We start from the raw sequence: 20,992 nt of genomic DNA, 5'->3' as shown, positions 1-20,992 counted from the left end.
CACAGACAAATAATGTGAGCCTGGGCCTCACCAGGCTTTTTATACACAACCTGGAGCAAACTAGGACGCTAATTGTCTAATTGAGTTAGGTATCACACCTGTGTGGAAGCACCTGCGTACAATATACTCTGTAGCCTATCCCTCATTTATTCAAATGTCTTCACTTTGGCAGTTACCCGCATAGTGCAGTAATGATGATTGGGAGAGAATTACTGACACGCAAAGTACACATTCAATCATTAAAATTTATGTGATTGTTATTAATAACCTAAATCTTTACAGCAGTGTGCTATTCACACCCTCTAAAGTTCTAAAGTCTAATTGGTTTCATATTGTTTCATTTCCTGTGAGTGTAACATGTAATGAAAAGTTGATATAATACATGGCTGGGATTTTCATTAGCGCTTATGCACAAAAAAATCTTAGTCATTTGATGATAATCACACATGTGACGATCAAGTTCCCTCTTTTTCAAGGACTGCGTAAAATCTCACGGAACTCAGTGAGCCATGATTTGAAATTCAAGCAATGCATTTTACAAAGTCCTGAAACGTGTTTTGTTAGTGGCAGCTGATTTTACGTTTTGGGTATTTCCGTTTGGACTATCGCAGTTTTGAATTATCGTCTCAAACTTATCCACACATACACATTTCTGTTACATATTTGTTGCTCGCTGCATTGACGGAAAATAATTTTAGAATCTATAATACGGAAGTACGAAACATCTATTGTAGACATACGATAGAGGAATTATAGTAGACGGCAGTATTTTATTGACAGCAGCAGAGCTTTCCCTATAACGTTAAAGTCAGAAGTTTTGCTATTTTGTTTTTCCCTCAACGACCTACTTTGTTGACAAGACAGCTGACAACATGACAACTCGTAAGCAAAGTTAGCAGTTAGCATACTGTGTTTATCTGCGAATTTATTTTACCTGTATCTGTGAACATTGGAAGAATGCTTGCGAATCACCTCATTGTCTACGGACTCCAAAACACTTCCCCCTCTGATGAATTAAGAAGTTTTTAGATCACTGCTAGAATGATTCTGTCATTCCTAACACGAGACCAAACTGACGTCCAATTTTAAACACATGCATAGCAAGCTAAATCGCTTATTTCCTGTCAGATTTGTTGTTGTAGAAGCTGTTCCCGTGCATACCAAGAAATGTTATTGTTTTGTGATTTTTGTGAGCACAATCGGTGCAGCTAACACCCCACATGGCTGGGGTGTTAACTGCATATATATATAATCAGAGGTGGCCCCAATAGTGCCCTTTTAACCATTCTTTTTTAAGTGGGCAATCTCAGGTAAGCAGGAGGTCAAGAGACAACTGTGTGATGCAAATAGTTCTGTTGCTGATAGGGCACAATTCTGTGCAATGATGCTCTCGGGAAGTATTAATTACCCTTGTGGTGAAACTGACCTATGGTCTTTTGTGATGTAGCAGCAGACTTCTGTATAATTACTATGTCTAGTGCTTAGGCATCCATGTGTGAATTACTACCCCAATCGCCGGAGTTGATAATCCAAACAATAATTGCCTGTGGTGGAGCTGAATTTGTGTGTGTGTGCGCGCGCGCGCATGGGTGCGTGCGTGCGCAAGTGCGTGTGCTGACCTTATGAACACAATTGAATTAAAAAACTTGGTGATGTGATTACCTATGTGACAACAACTACTAATGGAGGCCGATGTACTGTGTACTCTCTATTGAATGTCACTAGTTATTTTATTATTTAATCTGTTTAAAAGGTGGACCTACACAATAGCCTACAGGGTAACAGGACCTGTCTTCAGAAATAAAGGAGACCATAAATCACACGTCCATCTATTTTTATAATAGTTTTTAAATGTATGAAATAATTTGCTCAGTAGGTATTTGTATTGCAAATTTAGGCACTGCATGTGGCTAAACTGAATTTAAAAATAAGCTATTGTGTGGTCGGTTTATGACTCTGTGAAATGGTAGAATGATATACCCAGACACTCAGTACAAAACTATACTGTAAGAAGACAACCATTCTTCAAGAAAATTCAATGTCTGATTTGTTACTTTGAAAAATACAACTCAGTGGAGCACTTGATTTATAGTTATAAACAATAGCAATTCTGAACAATACAAAACATAAATATAGCTGCAACCTGGCACAGAGCCTGGCTGTGTTTTTCTTCATTTTGACAATGGAAATAGTTTAGTCTCCAGCTTCCATACCTTCATGGAGTAAAATGTAAATTTTAACAATTTAAGATGCCTCACAGATCTGCATAAAACTTCACAGGCACAAGAAAGGCTCACCTCAGCAAAATCCCCCTGCTGATTTTTAATTGTATGAAATTGATTATGAATTCAATATGGATGAGATACTGTATTGAAATGTGAACATCAAAATTGGTGGATAGAAATTTAATAGTAACTGAAGATATGCCATCTGGTGAGTTTGACTCCTGAATGAGGTGGCTTGTGTGTGTTCCCAAACCTTTCTTTTTCACCCACCCACCAGCCCCCCCCCCCCCCCAAAAAAAAATAATTATGGTGTCATTCATTTTATCTGATTATACTGACAATGTGTACAGTGCGGTGACTCAGTAATAACATAAAAGTATGCAATCATGTGCAACCATTTCCAAGAAAAATCCTCCAGACTCCATCTCATGTCATACCGTACAACTATAAGACTGGGGCTACAAGTCAAACAAACCAAATCAACACAAATTGTGATAATATGACATATGCAGGTTTGATATAAAAAGTATCGCTCCTATTTGACAACTACAGTACTTATTTGAGTGCTGTTAGATTTTTTCCAGTGTTGGTCGAACAACCACCCCCATTCACTCCTTGTCTTGCAGAAGAAAATGTAGCCTTGTTGTCCTTCACAAAGCTGAAGATTAATGAAGATGGGAGTCGGATATCTGGCTGTCAGTAGTACATCTCAGCTGTCCCTGCCACTATGAATGTCAGGGGCAATGCAGTGTAACGGACTTCCTGAATCTCACACGGTCGGAGATACAATGCATGAACAATCCCCAGAAATTCTTTACAACTAAATGTCTTGTTTTTATGTCATTATAATATACATTTAAGAAGTATATGTCATTTTATGCATTAATCTTCCCATATACATATTTAATGCTTGTTCAGAACTGAGATTATTTATATACAAACAACAGGTGATAGAGATTTCAAAATTCATCCCTACATTTGCATTGCCATTTCCATAATACCCATATAGTACAAATATTATTGATTACCCTATGGTCGATTAAAAAAATTCAAAGTAAAATATTCAAACCTACAGTTTAACATCCACAACCCTCAAGCAAATGTTCACACCTGGTTGTTATTTTTTGTACAGAATTCCATTTATTTCCGACATATATAGACCTTGTTTCAGGGGTTGCATTGTTTTAAAGCACTGAACCATGTAAAAATTAAAGGGACTGGTCTCATGCATGCTGCCTTTGTTATGTCAGGCTGTTTTCATATTAGCAACAGTTTTCTGAGAACAATCCAAAATATTCTTTACACAATATGTTACACATTCAAAGACAATATGTACAAAAAATCTCAAACTATACAGCAATTATTTGCATACATTTTAAAATGTCGATACATACATTTAGAGCACGCACATGAATCTCTGTGGAAATTCTTGTTTGAGTTTCGAAAGTTTTACTTCAAGGCCTCTGTAGGAATGATTAGAATTGGTTTCTTGTTATTTTTTGGAAAGCTGACAATCTGCCACAACATTGTGCATCAATCCTTATGGAATGGAAAGACAGAGTACCACCATTTTCTTTTTAATACTATCTACGGTTTCCGTGAACCAGGAATCCTCAGTTTCCAGCAGAAAACAAACAATATGGGAAGTGGTTTGCCTAAAAATGAAAAGGAAATTGAAATAAACCGACTAATGCTTCATATGAATTTTGCAGCCATTACATTTGCTTTTTACTACATGTGTTCCCAAAGGTAGAACAGGATGTGCATAGACGTCTTCTTGACTGGAGCTTTTCCAGCCATCCAGAGATAAGCCTTGTCATACTTTTCATCGACCTTGGAGACTACAGCAGATAATGAGGATGTGAAAAGAAAAGTAACTAAAATCAAAATAGCCTAAAATAATGTGGTAACAAACAAGGAAGAACGAGATAAATGGAAAAACCCCAACTATGGCAAGAGATGACACACTCCAGAAATGAGGCACTTCCTACGGACATTTTAAGAAAAAGCAAATGCACAAAGACAGAAAATTATGGAACTTATTAAAATCAAAAAGAAGTGGAACTTCTCTGATGTTCACTGCAGTGAATATTTGGGGGAAATGGCTGACAACTTCTGGCCCTTTCTATGGACGACTAACACCAAGGGATCGAGCCTGGCCTCCCCGATGGGTTTCAGGAACCTGCACTACCACATACAGGCTCTCCCTTCCATCTGTAAGAGGCCTGTGGGCGAATGTTATCTTAAGGACTACAGCTGCATGTAGACAAACCAGACAGGCAAATCCTGTATACTTGGGACACCAAGTCATAACCTGGGTCCAGGGTGAAAGCTTATTCTTTTACAATTCAAAATAAAAAATAACCTGTATGCAATCTGATTGGCTGATTTTTATAGTGTAAATGGCCATTTCCAACCCTGTTCACTGTTCTCAGAGTAAGTGTTCCAAAAGGCTGATGCCACGATGTAAGCATTTCCGCAGTGACACATTTGGAGAAGTCATTGGTTGGACAGCATAGTTCATCGCCACTCCAGACCCAACCCATGGTGACACTGTAACCAGGAACGGACCAGCAAGAACTCGAGCCTTCCTGCAACCCTCACCCTACACTTTCCTCTCCCAAAGCAACGCCTGCAGTAGTTCTTCCTCACCTTACGTTTTTCCACAGTTCCACTCTTTAGCCACAACACAATCCCAAGAAGAGGCGATACGCCAGTTGGCCTTCGGCTCAAGATCATTAACAGTCCCTCAACTGCCGAGAAAATATGAGATAAACACATCGTAAAGGTAATACAGCGCAAGTCCCAAGAGGAAATCTCTTTTTTCTGCATGAATGACTTTTGAACATGATCTAGCCTGACTCACAATCTGTACCCTGTCTTGCAAGTCTTTGTCAATGATCTTAATGGCTACCCTGTGTAAAGACCTCTACTCTCCGCAGAAAAGTAACATCCTGGAACGTTGATGCTGCACATAAATTAAATCTGACAGCTCGTTCGCTCATCAGAGTATTTCCATGCATTTAGCAAACCTGCAGCTCCTGTAGTAGCTGAGCATCACTACACCCAACAAGCAAGCGCCTGTGGGACCGTGCCAGCTGCTGATCTGCCAGCCTTTCAGAAATCAATGCTACGGTGGTCCGCGGGCAGCCGTGCTTGTTCAACGACTAATTTTTTTGCGTCCTCTTCAACAGCTGGTCCTCATCTCGACTGCATTGCATCACCTGTCCACCAGCAGACAACCGGAGTGCCAATTTGCAAAAATGCTGTCGGGCTAGCAGCTGTGCTGGCCTGCGCTAGCGAGCTGGAAGTCGCACTGATCTCAGAAAGCACGAAACACCGCAACGTCGCTGAAATGCAACCCCAGCAGGACAACCGGCCCGCAGTAAAAATCTGAACCGACGCTCGCCTCGCCCCAGGCATGCAGGAATGAAGGAATTCACCGGGGAAGGGAGCAGGATGAAGTCTAGATAGAGAGGGGGGCCTGGCTGTCAGCATTATGGGAATAAGAGTTAGACTCAGATCGGGCTTTTCCCAGGCAAGCTGTTCTATTCAAAATGGTGGCAGTAACTGACAGGCCTTGGCAGGCTACCAGAGGAAGCCTTTAAAGTGGACTGAACACTGCCTTCACGCCTCGCACCAACAGAACGCCATAAATACACGTCTCTGCGTTTGCATTTAAATGAGGCGCGTGCACCAGCGCCCTGCTCCACCACAGACATCCCGTCCAATACTACACTGCTGAGAGACACAAGTGTAAGACAAACTTTGAAGTTTTTCGCTAATCAGATTTTCTCTTATATGGGAGGCTGACCGAACGCAGGGACTTGTATGACAGGGGAAGGGTGAGGTAGGGGCCAGTACTGTGTCAGCTACTACGAGAAGTAGCAGGACAGGAGAGCCCATACCAATATAGGGGAAGACCATTTTTTCCATGCCCGGGGTGGGTTAAAATGTTCAAAATTTGAAAATGAAGCAGTTTCTTTATGACGGACTGTAATGCAGAACTGCACGAGTGGGCTGGTTTGCCATATGCATTTGCGTTAGAAAAATAGATGGAAAGATTTCTGCAGAGTACCTGAAGCCAGGAGAAAAAGAGTTACAAGAAAAAAAGGAACAGTCTTTCATTTAGTTTAGTTTTTTTTGTTTTAGTTTTACACAGGAACACCCCGAGAGTTCAATTCACAATAAAAGTACTTATTTTTCTTACAAAATATATTTCAAATTATGTATACATATGTGCACATATATGTACACATATATAAATACATATATTTAATGTAATATATAAAACAAAACAAATTAAAACATAGATAGGGTAACATTTCAAGTAACAGCATAAAAGAAATGACTGTGCACCAGGATGCACCATTGTAAACAATGAAAAACAAAAAAATCCAAAAACAAATATTATAGTGAAATATATATATGTATAATATATACACTGAGGTTAACTTAGCAAGGCTTTGTACAAATGTTACAAAATCGATTAACACGATACCAAACTCACATGCGTGTGCGCAGGCACACCTGCTGACACACAAATGCACACATACGTGAACGGACGTACGGACAGGACGACGGAGAGACAGACGGTCAGACGGGGGCCACGCAGGTGGGAGGGGGCAGGAGGGGGGGGGGGGTAGCAGGGGAGCTTGGGTCAAAGCCTCTCACACTGCACTTTTGCGAAGAAGCCAAACGAGTAGCTAACTTCCGTAGTCCGTCAGAGCAACGAGGAGAACGAAAATGTTCAAAAATAAAGAAGCGTCAGGGCTTTCTAACACGCGTGAAACAAGGGGGTCAAATACCACTGGGGCTCTTCCCCCACCTCACATTGTGCTCCTGCTGTAGCAGTGTGTGTGTGTGTGTGTAATACTGTCAGGGCTGCTCTTTGTTTGTGTGTGTGTGTCTGTGAGTGTGTGTGTGTGTGTGTGTGTAGTGTGTCCTCGGTTGCCCCCCGAGTGTGACTGAATCACCTTGGTAATAGAGCACAGTCACTTCTCTGCTAAGCCACAGGGCGCTCTGTAGGCCCAGAAAGATCTGCCTGGCTGGGCTCGCTGGCTGCCGCTCGTGCCCTCCTCCAGCACCGGAGGGGTGAACAAAAAACACACTTGGCCAGAAGACAAGGCCGTTACAACGCGCGCCTCGCCGCTATCATATCCGGTTACAGGACTCGACTGTTTGCAGAGGCTTTGCCAACACTGCACTGCTCCTGCCAGGCCAGTATGGCCAATAGGAATGAGGCGATGGAAGCGTTTGGTGTTATAATTACAGGCTTGCAGCTCTGTTGTTGGAACTAAAGCGACTGCACCTGTTCTCTGTCTGCCACCTCTCTGCTGCCCCCTACTGTCACGGGCTACAGCTATCTTAGAGCCGTTTCATTGGAGCTTGTCCAGGGGCACCGGTATACAGGAGCCCAGCGTGCCTGGGATAACACCCTGGTCTTTCTTTTATTCTCCGCGGCTCGGTGGCGCCCCCTACAGGTACTGGTGGAACCTGGAAGCCGGAGCGCGCTGTGTCGGGCCGGTGGTGAGCTCCGGGTCGAGGCGGACGGACTGTCCAACGCTGTGCTGCTCGTGACCTCGATGGGACCCCTTGGGCTTGACGCCGACGTGCCCGTCCGCGACGGGGGCGACGGCGTCCGCGTTCAGGGGCTCGTCGCCGGGGGCGATGTCGTCCGCGGGGGGGGCGTCGGCCACGTCTCCCGCCCCGACCGTGCCGACGACCACGGTGTGCCTGCGCCACGCCCTCTTCTTGCGCCGCGTCTCCGGGGAGACGGGCTTGCGCAGGCCCACGCCCCGCACGTCCTCCGCCGAGCCCAGGAGCCGCGCCCTCACCTGCTCCGCCAGCGAGGCCTGCCCGCCCCCGCCGGGGGAGAAGGAGGCCGCCTCGTTCGCCCTGTGGGGGGCGGAGTCAGGGGCGGGGTTGGGGGGCGGAGCCGGGGCCGGGGCCGGGGCCGGGCGCACGCTCTCCTGGCTGCCGCTCGACGAGGCCTTGGCGCCGGGGCCCGCCTCCCGGGCGGCCTGAGGCCCCGCCCCTTCCTCCACGCAGGCGGGGGCCAGCAGCTCCAGGTCCAGGGAGCGGGCCTTGGCCTTGTCCCCCTTCAGCTTCTTGCGCGCCAGCGTGTCGCACTGGATCAGCTTGTGGGAGTTGAAGGAGGGCCGGCTGTGGAGCCTGTGCGGGGCGGAGGAGGCGGCGGAGGAGCAGAAGGAGGAGGACGAGGGCGTGGCCGAGCGCGCCCTGCCCTCCCTCCCGTCGCCCGGGTCCGAGGTGCGGCGGGGAGGCCCCCGGGCCGCGGGGGCGGGGCCAGGGCTGGGGGCGGGGCCGGGGGCGGAGCCGGGCGCTTTGCCGTGGGAGTACAGGAAGCTGCGCGGCGGGCGGGCCGGCTTCTCGGGCCGCTCCTGGGTGAGGGAGCGCGAGGCGAAGCCGCTCTCGTTGTCCGTCTCGCTCACCAGCTCGCTGTGCTCGTCGTCCGCCTCGTCCCCGCGGCCCTCCGAGGCCAGGCTGCGGCCCAGCGTGGAGAGCGTGGAGTAGCCCGACACGATGGAGCGCGCGTCCTCCGGGCCCCGCCAGGGCCGCGCCTTGGCCCCCACCCCGCCGTCCTCCGCCGCGACCTCCTCCTCTTCCTCGCACCGCCTCCCCGGGGGCTCCTCCTCCTCCTCCTCCTCCTCCTCCACCTCCTCCCCTTTTCCTTTCCCGTCTTCCTCCTCTTCCTCCTCCTCCTCCTCTTCGTCCTCCTCGCCTTCCGCTCTGGGTGCCGTGTCGCCTCCCCCTGCCCCCTCCGGCCCCTGCGGCTTGGGCGTTTCGGGGCCCCGCCCCCCCCGGTTGGCTTTGACCGGCTCGTGCTCCGAGTCCTCGTCCGTGCTGCTGCCCAGTAGGCGGGCGTTGGGCCGCTTCTTGCGCTTGCGGGTGACGGCGGATATGATGGACAGCGAGAGGAAGTCCTTGGCGTTCAGATCCCGCTTTGACCCCCATGAGCCCTGAGACACAGAGTCACAGATGTCACAGTGCTTTTCTACCCTGGTGGAAATACCAAGTTGGTTCCAGCCAGGTTTTAAACTGGTCCAACCTGGTTTTCAAGCTGACCTGCCTAGTTTTAAGATGGTCCAGCGCTGGTCCAGCCTGGTTTTAAGCTGGTCCAGCTGATTTTAAGCCGAACCTGCCTGGTTTCAAGGTCGCCCAGCCTGGTTTTAAACTGGTCCAGCTGGTTTTAAGCTGGTCTGCCTAGCTTTAAACTGGTCCAGCCTGGTTTTGCTGGTCCAGCCTGGTTATAAGCTGGTCTGCCTAGCTTTAAGCTGGTCCAGCCTGGTTATAAGCTTGTCTGCCTAGCTTTAAGCTGGTCCAGCCTGGTTTTAAGGTCGCCCAGCCTGGGTTTAAGCTGGTCCAGCTGGTTTTAAGCTGGTCTGCCTAGCTTTAAGCTGGTCCAGCCTGGTTTTAAGCTGGTCCATCTAGGTCTGAAGCTGGTTTGGAGATGGTCAAGCTGGAAAATAGATAGTTGAGAAAGCAACCATGTTGGCAAGACCATGTCCAGCTAGTGGGCCAGCTTGGTGCAGGCAACAGACCATCACCAAATTCCAGATGGTATCCAGCTGGAGCAGAAGCTGGTTCTGGAAAGATTCTACTAAGGCTGGTGGCTGAAATTTCCCCCAGGGTATTTATAAATATACAGGCTTTCAGTTGACCAGTTTTGTCAGGTAATATTGGGCTCAAAATAATAGCTATTAACCACGGATCTGTCACTTAAACTGCATCTCACCATACAGGAAGTGCAGCATGATGCGAGTTATCCGAGAAAGTATTTACACATAATACAGGAAGTGCAGCTCAGAGCTGGTTCCTGTCTCTGCCTCTTACCTTGGATTTAGCTGAGTCGCTGTTGGTTGAGTCTGCCCCGATGACAAGAGAGGGAGAGAGGAGGTTAGCATCACAGAGGGCATCAGTCTTAAACATGTTGTTGAGAAAAGTAAGTGGATGAGCACACACACAGACATACAGGCTCATACACATAGACACACCCACATCTGGATTTAATACATGAGCCACTGGGAGAGCATTTGAGGATGGCAGTAGTTCTGCACATGAAAAATATAATTCATGTGGCTGACTGGACAGGTCTGTGGTGTGCTCTTCATCTGGGGCAGGAGAATCTCTCCTATGTGTACAATGTTACTCTCACAAGAACAAGTGAGTCCCAGAAGAATGAGTGTGGCATGTTGTTCACAAGTGATTGTCATTCAAAGACTGTGCTTGAAAGAACATGGCATCCGTGTGAAAACTGTGTCTGGGTGGAGCCCGGGAGGGAAAAAGCTGTGGCACAGAATGATGACATCACAGCACACACTGATTACATCCACAGAGTGAAGGAAGCTGTGCAAGGCAGGGCTTTAAGGGTGTTGAATGTCAAGGTGGCTTTAACACAGATGTGACTCACACAGACTGACACTCAAATACTCAAACTGAACAAGTGAATACACACAGCTTTGAACATTCAAAATGCACAGACATAGAAACAGAGTTTGCAGTTATGGGGCTCCAGAAACAATTGCTGATGTGTGTGCCAAAATACAACAGCAACACAGGCATGCCCGCACCCTCACACACAAACACGCACACACGCATACACACCCTCACACACACACCCTTACTCACCCACACACACACCTTCACACACACACTGACGCATGCCACACATGCACAAACACACCCACGTTCTCTCACACACACACATGCGCGCACAATATGCAGCAGCGAAGCAGACAGTATCAGCTGGCAGTAGTGGAGGGGACACAGGGACAGTCGCTCTCAGTGACAGTGTTGCTCTCAGTGTATAGGCAGTCCCACAAGAGAGACTTTCAGTGGCCATACATGAATTCATTTAAATGATCAATTAATCAATTCATTCAGTGAGGCAATATTATACACTTCCACACAAGAATTAAATATGTCATGACAACCCTGAGACTGAGAGAGAGAAGAGCAGGGATTTCATTTGTAGAGGGTAACACAGACACACACACAGACAGACACAAACACACACACACACACACACACACACACACACGCACAGGAACGCGCACGCTCACACACGCTCACTACGCCAGGGGAAATCCTGTCCTACCGCAGTGGTTGCTCCACAGGCTCAGCTAAGAGGCCGCAGAAAAACACACAGAGAAAGACAGTGGGGGGGGAAAAAAAGCATATGAAAAAGAAAGAAAGAGCAACAGGGAACGAGAGAGAAAAAAGGTACACTCGTGCCAACATCAGGAAAAGTCGAAAAAAGTTTCAGTATCAAAGCCCTCCCCTCTCGCGCGGGCGCTACGACAGATCGTCAGAGGCGTAGGCGATTCAGCAGTTTCGGGCTACGCTCTGTGGCTCAGGTGTGCGCAGGCACCCCGTTCTACACAATGGCCGCCGCGGCCGCCGGGGCTGCTCTCTCACCTGAGGCCTCCCCCATCACGCCCGTCCTCCCGATGTTGGACAGCAGGTGGTCGATGTTCGGGACGGGCTGAAGGTCCGCCGTGTCCACCGGGGTCTACAGGCAGACAGACAGACAGACAGACAGACAGACAGACAGACAGAGAGGTGGGTACACGCTCAGCCGCGCTAACGGGCTCCACAGGAGGCTGCGTACGATCGCTGAACTTTCTGACACCACAGCTGCCCTTTCAATCTTTGTGTAAATATCCACTTTGCTTACTTTGTTCAAGATGAATTATTTGCTATGTTTGCTCGGAGGCTGAAACACCCATGGCGTCAATAATTTGACGCGGAAGCTACTCGCGAGTCGGCGCCATTGCGGCTCTTACCTTCTCGTCCTTGTCCAACCCCTCGTTGAAAAACCAGGCATGCTGGGAGAGTAAAGAGAGAGGTATGGTCAGTGCAGAGCGGTGGGGGGTGTCAGTGCTGCCTGAAATAAGGGGGGGGGGGTAGGGGGGCCAGGCTGCTGGGAGCCGGGGAAGGTTACACTCACGTGCTGGATGAGCGTCTCCACGATTTTGTAGCGGTCGGGCATGTGGGTCACCATGTCGGTCATGTTGTCCTCCGAGGTGCGTACCAGCGTGGGGCCAAAAACCAGGGCCAGGTTACGCGGCTCCATCTAAACACAGAGGCGGAGTGTGTTATCATGCCTATTAGAGGTCAAGGAACACACCAACGCAAGCTATCTCCACCACCGTATTAGGCATCAGAGCTGCTCCAGCGCTGTAACCTGTCAATTATAAGACAATTTTGGTTTTGGCCGCTGGTACAAACACTCTCTGCAATTTAGGGCCACACAATTTAAGTTTTGTTTTTTTGGAACACTTTGGGGCCACAAAGGCTGAGGCACCCCAAAACCCTAGTTCCAACTCTGTCCAAAACACACTTCCTTCAATGCCTTTGTCTTTGGATCAAAGCCATCCATTCACTGTCTTTCAGTCACTTAATGCAACAAAAGACCATGTAAGAGCATAAGAACATAATAGTATATAATGATGGGAACAGGCCCCTCTGTCCATTAAGGCTTGGCATTCACCTGCAAACTTGAAGTATCCTCACTGTATCAAGCCTGGACCTGTATAGGTCTCTGCCTCCACTACATGACCTGGCAAGCTCTTCTCTGCATTGATAACCCTGACCATCCATGCAGAATTTCCACATCTCCTTCCTAGCTCTACTGACAGAATTGAAAATACCTCCGAAAAATATTTTGCTGTTCACGTTAATCTTAAGAAAACCCTCTATCAAATCCCCCCTTAATGTCCTTTCGGTAAACCTGAAGAGGTTATGCATCTCAGACCTTTTCCTGTTGCGATGGCTTATAATGGTTAGGGAGCTGGACTTTAAATCACAGGTTGCAGGTCCATTCCCAGGGAGGGTGTTGTCTTTATGCCCTTGAACATACCCCCCTACATTCCTGTTTCCAGCACAAAGTCATTTCTCTGCAATCCCAACTATGCATTATAACCCCCATTAGACACGACAAGCTCAAGTTCCCAAAATGAGTTTTTTTTCCTCCTTCTAGTGTTGAAGCAAAGGAATCTCAGGAGTATTGCTTGTACATTTCCCCTCCCTCTCCTTTCACCCCCAGGTGTATTAATCCACCTCTGATAAAAAATTATGCTCTGAAAATTTTTATTTATGATTATCACACTAATATTATTATAAGCAGTGTTGATAGCTCCCATCCAGGCAGTCTGCACATTCCTATTCCTATCACTAATTAACCTCCCTGACCCCCATGTCCTTTGTTTAAATAATCCTCTGCTACCCTACGCATACACCAGTGCAATGCAGCTGCACTCCTCCAGTTTGGGAGTACCCACATTGCTCCGACAGGTCACCACTTCCCTAAAAGGAGTCCCAGTGCCCCAAAAACATGCACCCGTCTTTCCTGCACCAGATGTTCAGCCACAACCTCCAAATACAACTGTGTCTCCCTATGCTGACATGCAGCACCATGGCAAGATTCCAGAAAATGTTCTACTCCTTAACCTTACTGCTAACTCTGCAATGAAATTTCACTGAATCCCCCCCCCCCAACCCACCCCCCTTCCCTAGCTCTTTCCAGGACTTTGTCCCACCTGGACACCAGGCAAGGTTCATGGGAAGACTCCTTGTCACACACACACTGTACTATCCACACCTCTAATAATTTAGTCCCGCGCTATAAATAACTCCTTTTTGTTGAGGATGCGGCTCCCGTGGTGCCCTGGGGGGCTCATCAATCCTCCCCTCCCACAACCCCTGGAGACCCAGCCCTTTACGGAGCGAGCACCATCTGCGACAACACCTCAGATTGTCCGGGGGCAATTGCACTGGAAGCCCCATTCGCTTTTAAGGGCCTCTTCCATCAGGAGCCATAAAAGGTAACGCTCCCATCAATCCCTATTGTCTTCGCAGCTTGAAATGTTTCCAGCAGGCGGGCAAGTGATTTTCTGCAGGAATTAAATTAGGAGTGAGATATAACCTTGCCGCCCAATGTGAACTGTATATCTGGCATTGGTGCAGGGTTTAAAAAAAGAAAAAGCAAAACTGGAAAAGTGCGACCCACCTTAAATGATCAATTAAACGCCGCCCTTTAGACTGACAGGTGCTTATTAGCTAGGCAACATGACCATGGAAAATTGTTGCTAAGATACTGGGGTTCAGTTTGCTGTTATGCTGTACAGCCTAGCTAACATTATGCCATTTAGGATAATGTAAATGGTGCATTACTCGCACTACTTTAGCCACATTTTACCCAATGACTATGCCTCTAACTCCAAGTATATTAGAGCACTGTCAAGCCAGACACTAAGGGGCAGATAAGAAAAAATAGCAAGCACAGTTGGTGCTCGTTATTGCACAACAGCTGCAAATGCTATCTGCACCACATTAAGAACTCATTTACTAAAATAGTGATGAATATCAAGTAACCACGCCTGAATTAGCGAGTGCAGCTCACAATATGTCACACTTTTGTAGAGGTTGGACAATGTCATATTTTGGAAGTCACAAACAAGTCAAGTCCCAAGATCTAGAGCTCAGGTTGAATCAAGTCTCAAATTGGTAGTTTTAAACTACAAGTCATCAAGTCTCAATAATTAGATTTTCTTTCTAAAATCACCTTGTTACACGTGTCTGTTTCTCCCTTATGGCTTTGTCTGTCTCCCCCTCCCCTCCCCAGACCTGATTGGTATCACCTAATTTGATTGGAGTTACCTGGGCCAACAGGTTTAAAAGACTTGGATGCCCAGGACCTGGGATTTGGTTCTTTTTTTGGTGCCAGCACTTCTGGTTTTTCTCCTTCACAGCCTAGGAGTTGGCTAGTCCGTGCTCTTTCATATTTTTTTCTTTTTTCCTTGTTCCTCACACGCATGCATTTACACATGTACTTGCTTTCACAAATCCATTCAATCTCAACTCATTTTGTTCAAATAAACTTTTTATCTTTTAATTCACTGTCTCCTTGCACTTTTATGTTGTGGTCATTCAGGGAGTGGCTGTAACAACCTCATACTTGCTCTAGAGTCATTCATGGAGCTCTTGTATTGTGTGGTATGTTTTCATATAGTTTACATACAGTAATCTACATCAATGATACCCAACACCGCAACACCTGGCCCTGGGGGCTGTAGTTTCTGCAGGAATAGGCTCCAGCCACATAACCACATCACCCGATTTCACTAATGAGCTTGCTTCCTCAACCAAGAAGGTAAAATAATAGGTGAAATCAGGTGCATGATTGGAGCAAATACCTGCACCATTCACATGATTCTTTGTTTATCTCTGGGTTCTAACTTACAGCCAGTGTTAGGCGACGGCAGCAATAACACAAGTTGTTTAGCTAGTTTCAGACTGACACGATTGTCATTTTTCCTTTGAGCATCCATGTTGTTAAAATAGAAAATAAGCTTGCATCCATTTGGGCTGGATGGTCTTTATATGAGTCATTGGTGGTATATTGCTACTTAAGGCCAACCAAAAGGACATCTTAGATCAAGTCGCAGTTTAAAGTAGTCAGTAAGGCTTACCTTCTTAAGATTCTGAGAAAAAATACCCACAACAATATTCATTACCCGCTATAAATGAAAGCACAATGCAGACAAACTCAACAAACTAGCAGTGAGAGCACACAGGAAATCATACAGGAGTCAGGCTAGAGCAATCAAGTACCCATAAAGGAAATATGGGTTCGCGCACGTATATGTGTGTGTACAATAATGACCTTATTCTTCTCTGCATGATCTGCTACTGTCTTCAAGTGGCCCACCAAGAACTTCAAGGTGTGGTAGTAGTGATCCGGCAAGTCGTGGATCTAAGCGAGAAGCAGGGAAGAAAAGAAAGGCAACATTAAAAGACGGCAGATAAGACGATAACTCACAATTACGCTACCTTTCGAACGCTTCTTTCTTCCTCAGACACGTACCAGTTTCTTCATGGTCTTCAGCCTGTCCTTCGTGTCCTCCATGCGGTTCGCATCAATGAAGTCGTTATACTTGTCTGTGTGGAGAGGAGGGCAGGGGAGTTACACACTCGTGCCTGAATGGAATTTGTGAAAAAAGTGAGGAGGATCATGAATCCTTCAACACTCAGTTGGCAGCCTTATGATAAAGATGAAATATGAGGCACTCCCAGAAAGAACTGTGCGGGCTGATGACTGTTCTGTTTGGTGGCAGTGGCTGCCTTATGTATAGCCAAAGGGATCTAGACTTTCCACCAGGCGGCAACAAGCCCAGCGACCCGAGTTCCATTTCCAACATGCCCCTTCGCACTATCCAGAGTAGAGATACCTCATTATTATATATCAGAAGATTTATTGTGTTCTCACCTTTTTATTTTAGTTCATTGCCATAAATATTACTAGAAAAGCATAATGAAGATATATGGCACGTCAAGCACACACAACAGAAACATGATCCAGCTGGCCAAAGGGGCATTGTGTCATGTGTTGGTGATGTATCTGTTCTCATGCCCAACAGCATGACGGGGGAAAGACTCACCATCCGTGAAGAGGGGTTCCGGAAGCTTCCTGAAGAAGGACTTGAGCAAACTACTGATAACATTCAGATCCTGCCATTTCTGCGGTGAAAGATTTGAGGAGAATCAACAACACACTCCCCTATGTAGGTTACCCCCCATCGGTTGTCTCCCCATTCCGAGACACATACAGAAAACTGGCATAGAAAATTAGTGTCTGTTTTTTCAGTCCCCAGATGATGCTGAGGAAATAGGTACAGACCTTACGTATTCCTCATACTACTATCCTACCCCAACATCTGTCTAGAGGAACCATTTGCAACCGTCTGGAGGAGCCATATTAATTCTATGAACAGCGCAAGGCGGCACCTCACCTCTTCTGTGGGGTTGATATCGACGCCCTTGTTGAGTTGGTCCTGCAGGCTGGACACCACGGCGTTGTTCCCGGGGACTCTGTAGATCCCAGTGTACTCCAGGCCCATGTCCTCCACCAGCCCACAGCAGATCTCCACTATCAGGGGGATGAACTGCGGCGGGACACAGAGGAAGGGCAGTTCGGTTCAACATCAGCTTATCGCGCTATATTGCAGCTTATCAGGGAGCGCCGAAGGACGCGGACACATAACTAATTATAGACCCAGACACTAGCAAGCGCTATCACCGGAGCTCTACAACTGTAAATATACACACACACCACATACCACGAAGTCAGTAAACACTGACAGACGTGGACACGGGCAAGTGGACAAGGTGGACAGATGGACAGACGGACAGACAGGCAGAGAGAGGGGGGTGAAGCCTGACCTTGTTGTTGATGCCTGGCTGGCAGTCCTCCAGTCGCACCCCGAAGGCCTTGGGCCCGGACTTCTTGGCCTTCTTCATGATGTTGATCCCCCACGGCGACTTGGGGGGGCTGCTCTCGTCTGCCGAAAGACAGAGGAGGACAAAGAAGAGGCCTGTTACGTCACATCCTGGTCAGACTTCCCATGAGCCTCAGGGGCTACGGCCGGGAGCGGAAATTCGGAGCAGGAAGGGAGCGAGCGAGCCGCTCACCTTTGCCGTCCGGTTTGGGCGAGCGGGGAGCCCCCGTGGCGTTCTCCATCTTGGCCAGGAGGAACGGCGGCTTCATGCGGGGGACCCTGGGGGAGGCGTCCGGCTTGCTGCCCGTTGGACTGCGGGGGGGGGGGATGGGGGAGAGGCTGAGAATGCACACTCGCCCAGGGAGGCCTTCATTCAGGCACGTTCACAATAACAACAGGGGCTACGCTAACAAAAGAGTCGCCAAATACCCCCGGCTCAACAGCTCAGCCCACCCGCAGTGCACATCTCTCCATTCGCAACAATCACACAAAAATGGGAGAGTCATTACCCACAAGTCCTTGCCCAAGGTGATTTACGTACATTTTTAACAAATCGTCTCAGCTGGGCATTTGCCGAATCGATTTTGGTTCATTATCTTGCTCAAGGGCAGAACAGCGAGTCATCCCTGGGGATTTTACACTGCAACCTTTTGGTTACAAACCCAGTTCCCCAACCACAGCAGCTAATTACTTTAATTATGGCCCGGATTCAATTAAACCCTCACGTATTATATCCTGTTGTGGTCGAGAATAGCACGAGGACATCAGTAACAATCAATTTGCCATATAAACAGGAGTTAACGTTAAATGGAGTCAAGTGACAGATCCAGCTTTAAAAACACAACAAGATATTAATTGCAGTATATTTGTGCATTAGCCTAGAAAGCTATACAGGGCCCTCATCTCTCCTTCTCTCTCTCTCTTTTGCTCTCTCAGGTGTACCCACCTGTGCTTCCTGTAGTCGTTCAGCTTCTTATTGATAAGTGCTTGCCGAGAGAAGCTCAGATCCTGAAATAGAAATGTTGAGAGTGCTCACGCCGCGGGAGACGAATGTGTACAGTTAAAGTGCGCACTAATGCTGTTCAAATGTACAGATTCTTCACAACAGAAATGTACCCATAACATTCTGAAGGCTAAAAAATATGATAAACACACAGCTTCTATTGATTTGATATCTAAGAAAGATTCGGAGGAGCACTCAATAGAAATGAACACAAATCCCTGAGAGATTCATCCCCATTAAAAGCTGATCTGCAGGAGCTGTCAATAAACCATTCAGGAACCACAAGGTAATGCAGGCCGTCATAAATTATATCTCCAGTGTGCCTTCAACCAACCTCCAGCGTTCACGGCCTCAAACAACTGCTTACACACACTTACATCACTTATCTTCAGCATCCAGTGAACTCGTAATTTTGTGCGAGAAGCAACAAATAAATAACGTGTCAATTTTCAACTCTGGTTAGAGTGAACAGAAACCAAAGTGGGGAACGCGCACATTAACGTATGTTCAGGGAGAATGCACATTAAAACCTCTTAGAGCACAGAGTGTGACAGGCACAGGGATGGGGGGCAGAGATGGAGCGTTCGACCGTGAGACGAACGCTCCGTTCGCGCTTCCCCTGACCTCGCTGTCGGTCTTGCTGTTCTCGCGGATGACCTTGATCCAGCCGAGCATGTCGTCGCGGTCCTCGGCCTGCAGCAGGTACTCGCAGAAGTCCTGCGTGGTCAGGCGCAGCGCGTGCTTGCGCTTGGTCTCGCTGTAGGCGATGTCCACCAGGCAGCCGCGGATGCTGATGGGCTGCTCGTCCTCGCCGTGGCCCGCCCCCCCGGCCCCGCTGCCGGCCGCCGCCGCGCTGTGCATGACCGCCTCCCGCTTGTCCTTGTAGAGGAAGAGCGAGTGCGAGCGCAGCACCGAGTACACGTGCTTCCACGGCCGGATGCCGCCGCCCACCTTCTGCGAGACGGACACGGGGAGAGGGAGAGCAGGCAGGTCAGTGGAGCGGCGATGTAGTGTAACGGGTAAGAAACTGGTCTTGTAACCTAAAGGTCGCAGGTTCGATTCCCGGGTAGGACAATGCCATTGTACCCTTGAGCAAGGTACTTAACCTGCATTGCTTCAGTATACATTCGACTGTACAAATGGATGCAATGTAAATGCTATGTAAAGTTGTGTAAGTCGCTCTGGATAAGATGCCAGTGGTCTGCTAAATGCCTGTAATGTAATGTAATGCGTCACCGCTAGCTCTCACACCCAGGCTAACAGCTGCGCTCTGTCCCTTCTTAATAAGGGGCAGAGAAGCCATCTTAGAATTTCAACATCCCCTAATAAATGTGGTCTAACTACAATAAGGAGGGGCATGACAGACAACCAGGCCTGTTCTACGAGAAATATTACTCCAGGAAAGAGTTTGTTTGAACCTAAAAAGTGTTTGGTTAGGCCTATTAATTGTATTTGAGGGATTTCACTGGCACTCGGGATTTACTGTTAAAGAACTTAAAACCTAAAAAAAGTTAACTTTTTAAAAATCAGGGAATGTATTGCAATTTCATGACTTATTTTTTTTAGAAAACATCAGAACTCCAAGCTCTAGTAGAGTATGAAAATAATAATCCGCCAAAACCCGAAAATAGTTTTTTTTGTGCGACTGCCAAATGAGTCAATTTGAGGACCAATCCTGGGAAGCAGATTAATTCAAATATAACACAAGGCACCAGTTTTATACCCTTTGTGCACTGCATGTGAAAAAATGCTTACTATAAAATCAAGACAGATGATATAACCGAAAGCGCTATTAATGGTGGAACCATAATCATTAATAATAAACTGTGTTACTTAAGTTACTTCATGCAAAGCACACGAGGAGAATGCTAACCCATTAGATGCAGTCGGGTGACAATGAGGTGAGTAACAGGTGTGTGGGTTCACACTTAAAATGTGACACAATAGTAATAAAACCGGATAAGGACAATTAGCAGCAGTTGTATAGATACGTCTATCCACTCGTGCTCCAGACTCTGCCGGCACTGAGCTCCAGTCAGACAGTACGTGGAGTTAATAGATAACCGAGAGGTAAAGCAATGATATTGTTTCAGAATTTGGCCTTAGGTGCCCTTTGGACAGAATTGGGCCAGCCCTGCCCCTCCCATAGCTATCAGCCTTTCTGCTCTGACCTCTTCACAACAGCTCATTCATCAGATGCAAATCCACCTCTATTGATTCCGCTGCTTCACCGGTACGTGCACCCGTCCCGCTCCCACAATGCCCGGCGCCGGCTCTGACAAAACTCCACGTCTCCAATAATGCCCCGCATCGGCTCCCACAATGCCCCGCGGTGGCTCCCACAATGCCCTGTGTTGGCTCCCACAATGCCCAACGTCTCCCAAAATGCCCTGCATCGGCTCCCACAAATGCCCTGCATTGCTTCCCACAATGCCCTGCCTCGGCTCCCACAATTCCCCGCATCG

General features: G+C 47.5%; 1 protein-coding gene across 7 annotated transcripts in view; it reads right to left on the bottom strand.

Annotated features, from left to right (window-relative positions):
- Window positions 1–3,339: 3,339 nt before the first annotated feature.
- The window catches only part of LOC135247934 (rho GTPase-activating protein 23-like), a 94,256-nt gene continuing 76,603 nt past the window's right edge, over window positions 3,340–20,992 (bottom strand). For all 7 annotated transcript variants that reach the window (XM_064321928.1, XM_064321927.1, XM_064321929.1 and 4 more), the window contains 13 exons: window positions 19,152–19,481; window positions 18,471–18,532; window positions 17,718–17,836; window positions 17,469–17,587; window positions 17,039–17,191; window positions 16,688–16,766; window positions 16,114–16,187; window positions 15,913–16,002; window positions 12,196–12,321; window positions 12,032–12,073; window positions 11,664–11,757; window positions 10,080–10,111; window positions 3,340–9,205 (listed from right to left, as the gene is read on the bottom strand). In XM_064321928.1, coding sequence (XP_064177998.1) covers window positions 7,703–9,205; window positions 10,080–10,111; window positions 11,664–11,757; window positions 12,032–12,073; window positions 12,196–12,321; window positions 15,913–16,002; window positions 16,114–16,187; window positions 16,688–16,766; window positions 17,039–17,191; window positions 17,469–17,587; window positions 17,718–17,836; window positions 18,471–18,532; window positions 19,152–19,481 — 2,823 coding nt within the window. In that variant the 3' untranslated portion in view covers window positions 3,340–7,702. The remainder of the gene's footprint in view (window positions 9,206–10,079; window positions 10,112–11,663; window positions 11,758–12,031; window positions 12,074–12,195; window positions 12,322–15,912; window positions 16,003–16,113; window positions 16,188–16,687; window positions 16,767–17,038; window positions 17,192–17,468; window positions 17,588–17,717; window positions 17,837–18,470; window positions 18,533–19,151; window positions 19,482–20,992) is intronic.

This window comes from Anguilla rostrata, chromosome 2, assembly GCF_018555375.3.
Source record: "Anguilla rostrata isolate EN2019 chromosome 2, ASM1855537v3, whole genome shotgun sequence".
Taxonomy (NCBI): Eukaryota; Metazoa; Chordata; class Actinopteri; order Anguilliformes; family Anguillidae; genus Anguilla; species Anguilla rostrata.
The sequence above is the reverse complement of the archived record's forward strand: the minus strand, read 5'-3'. Positions and strand labels throughout refer to the sequence as shown.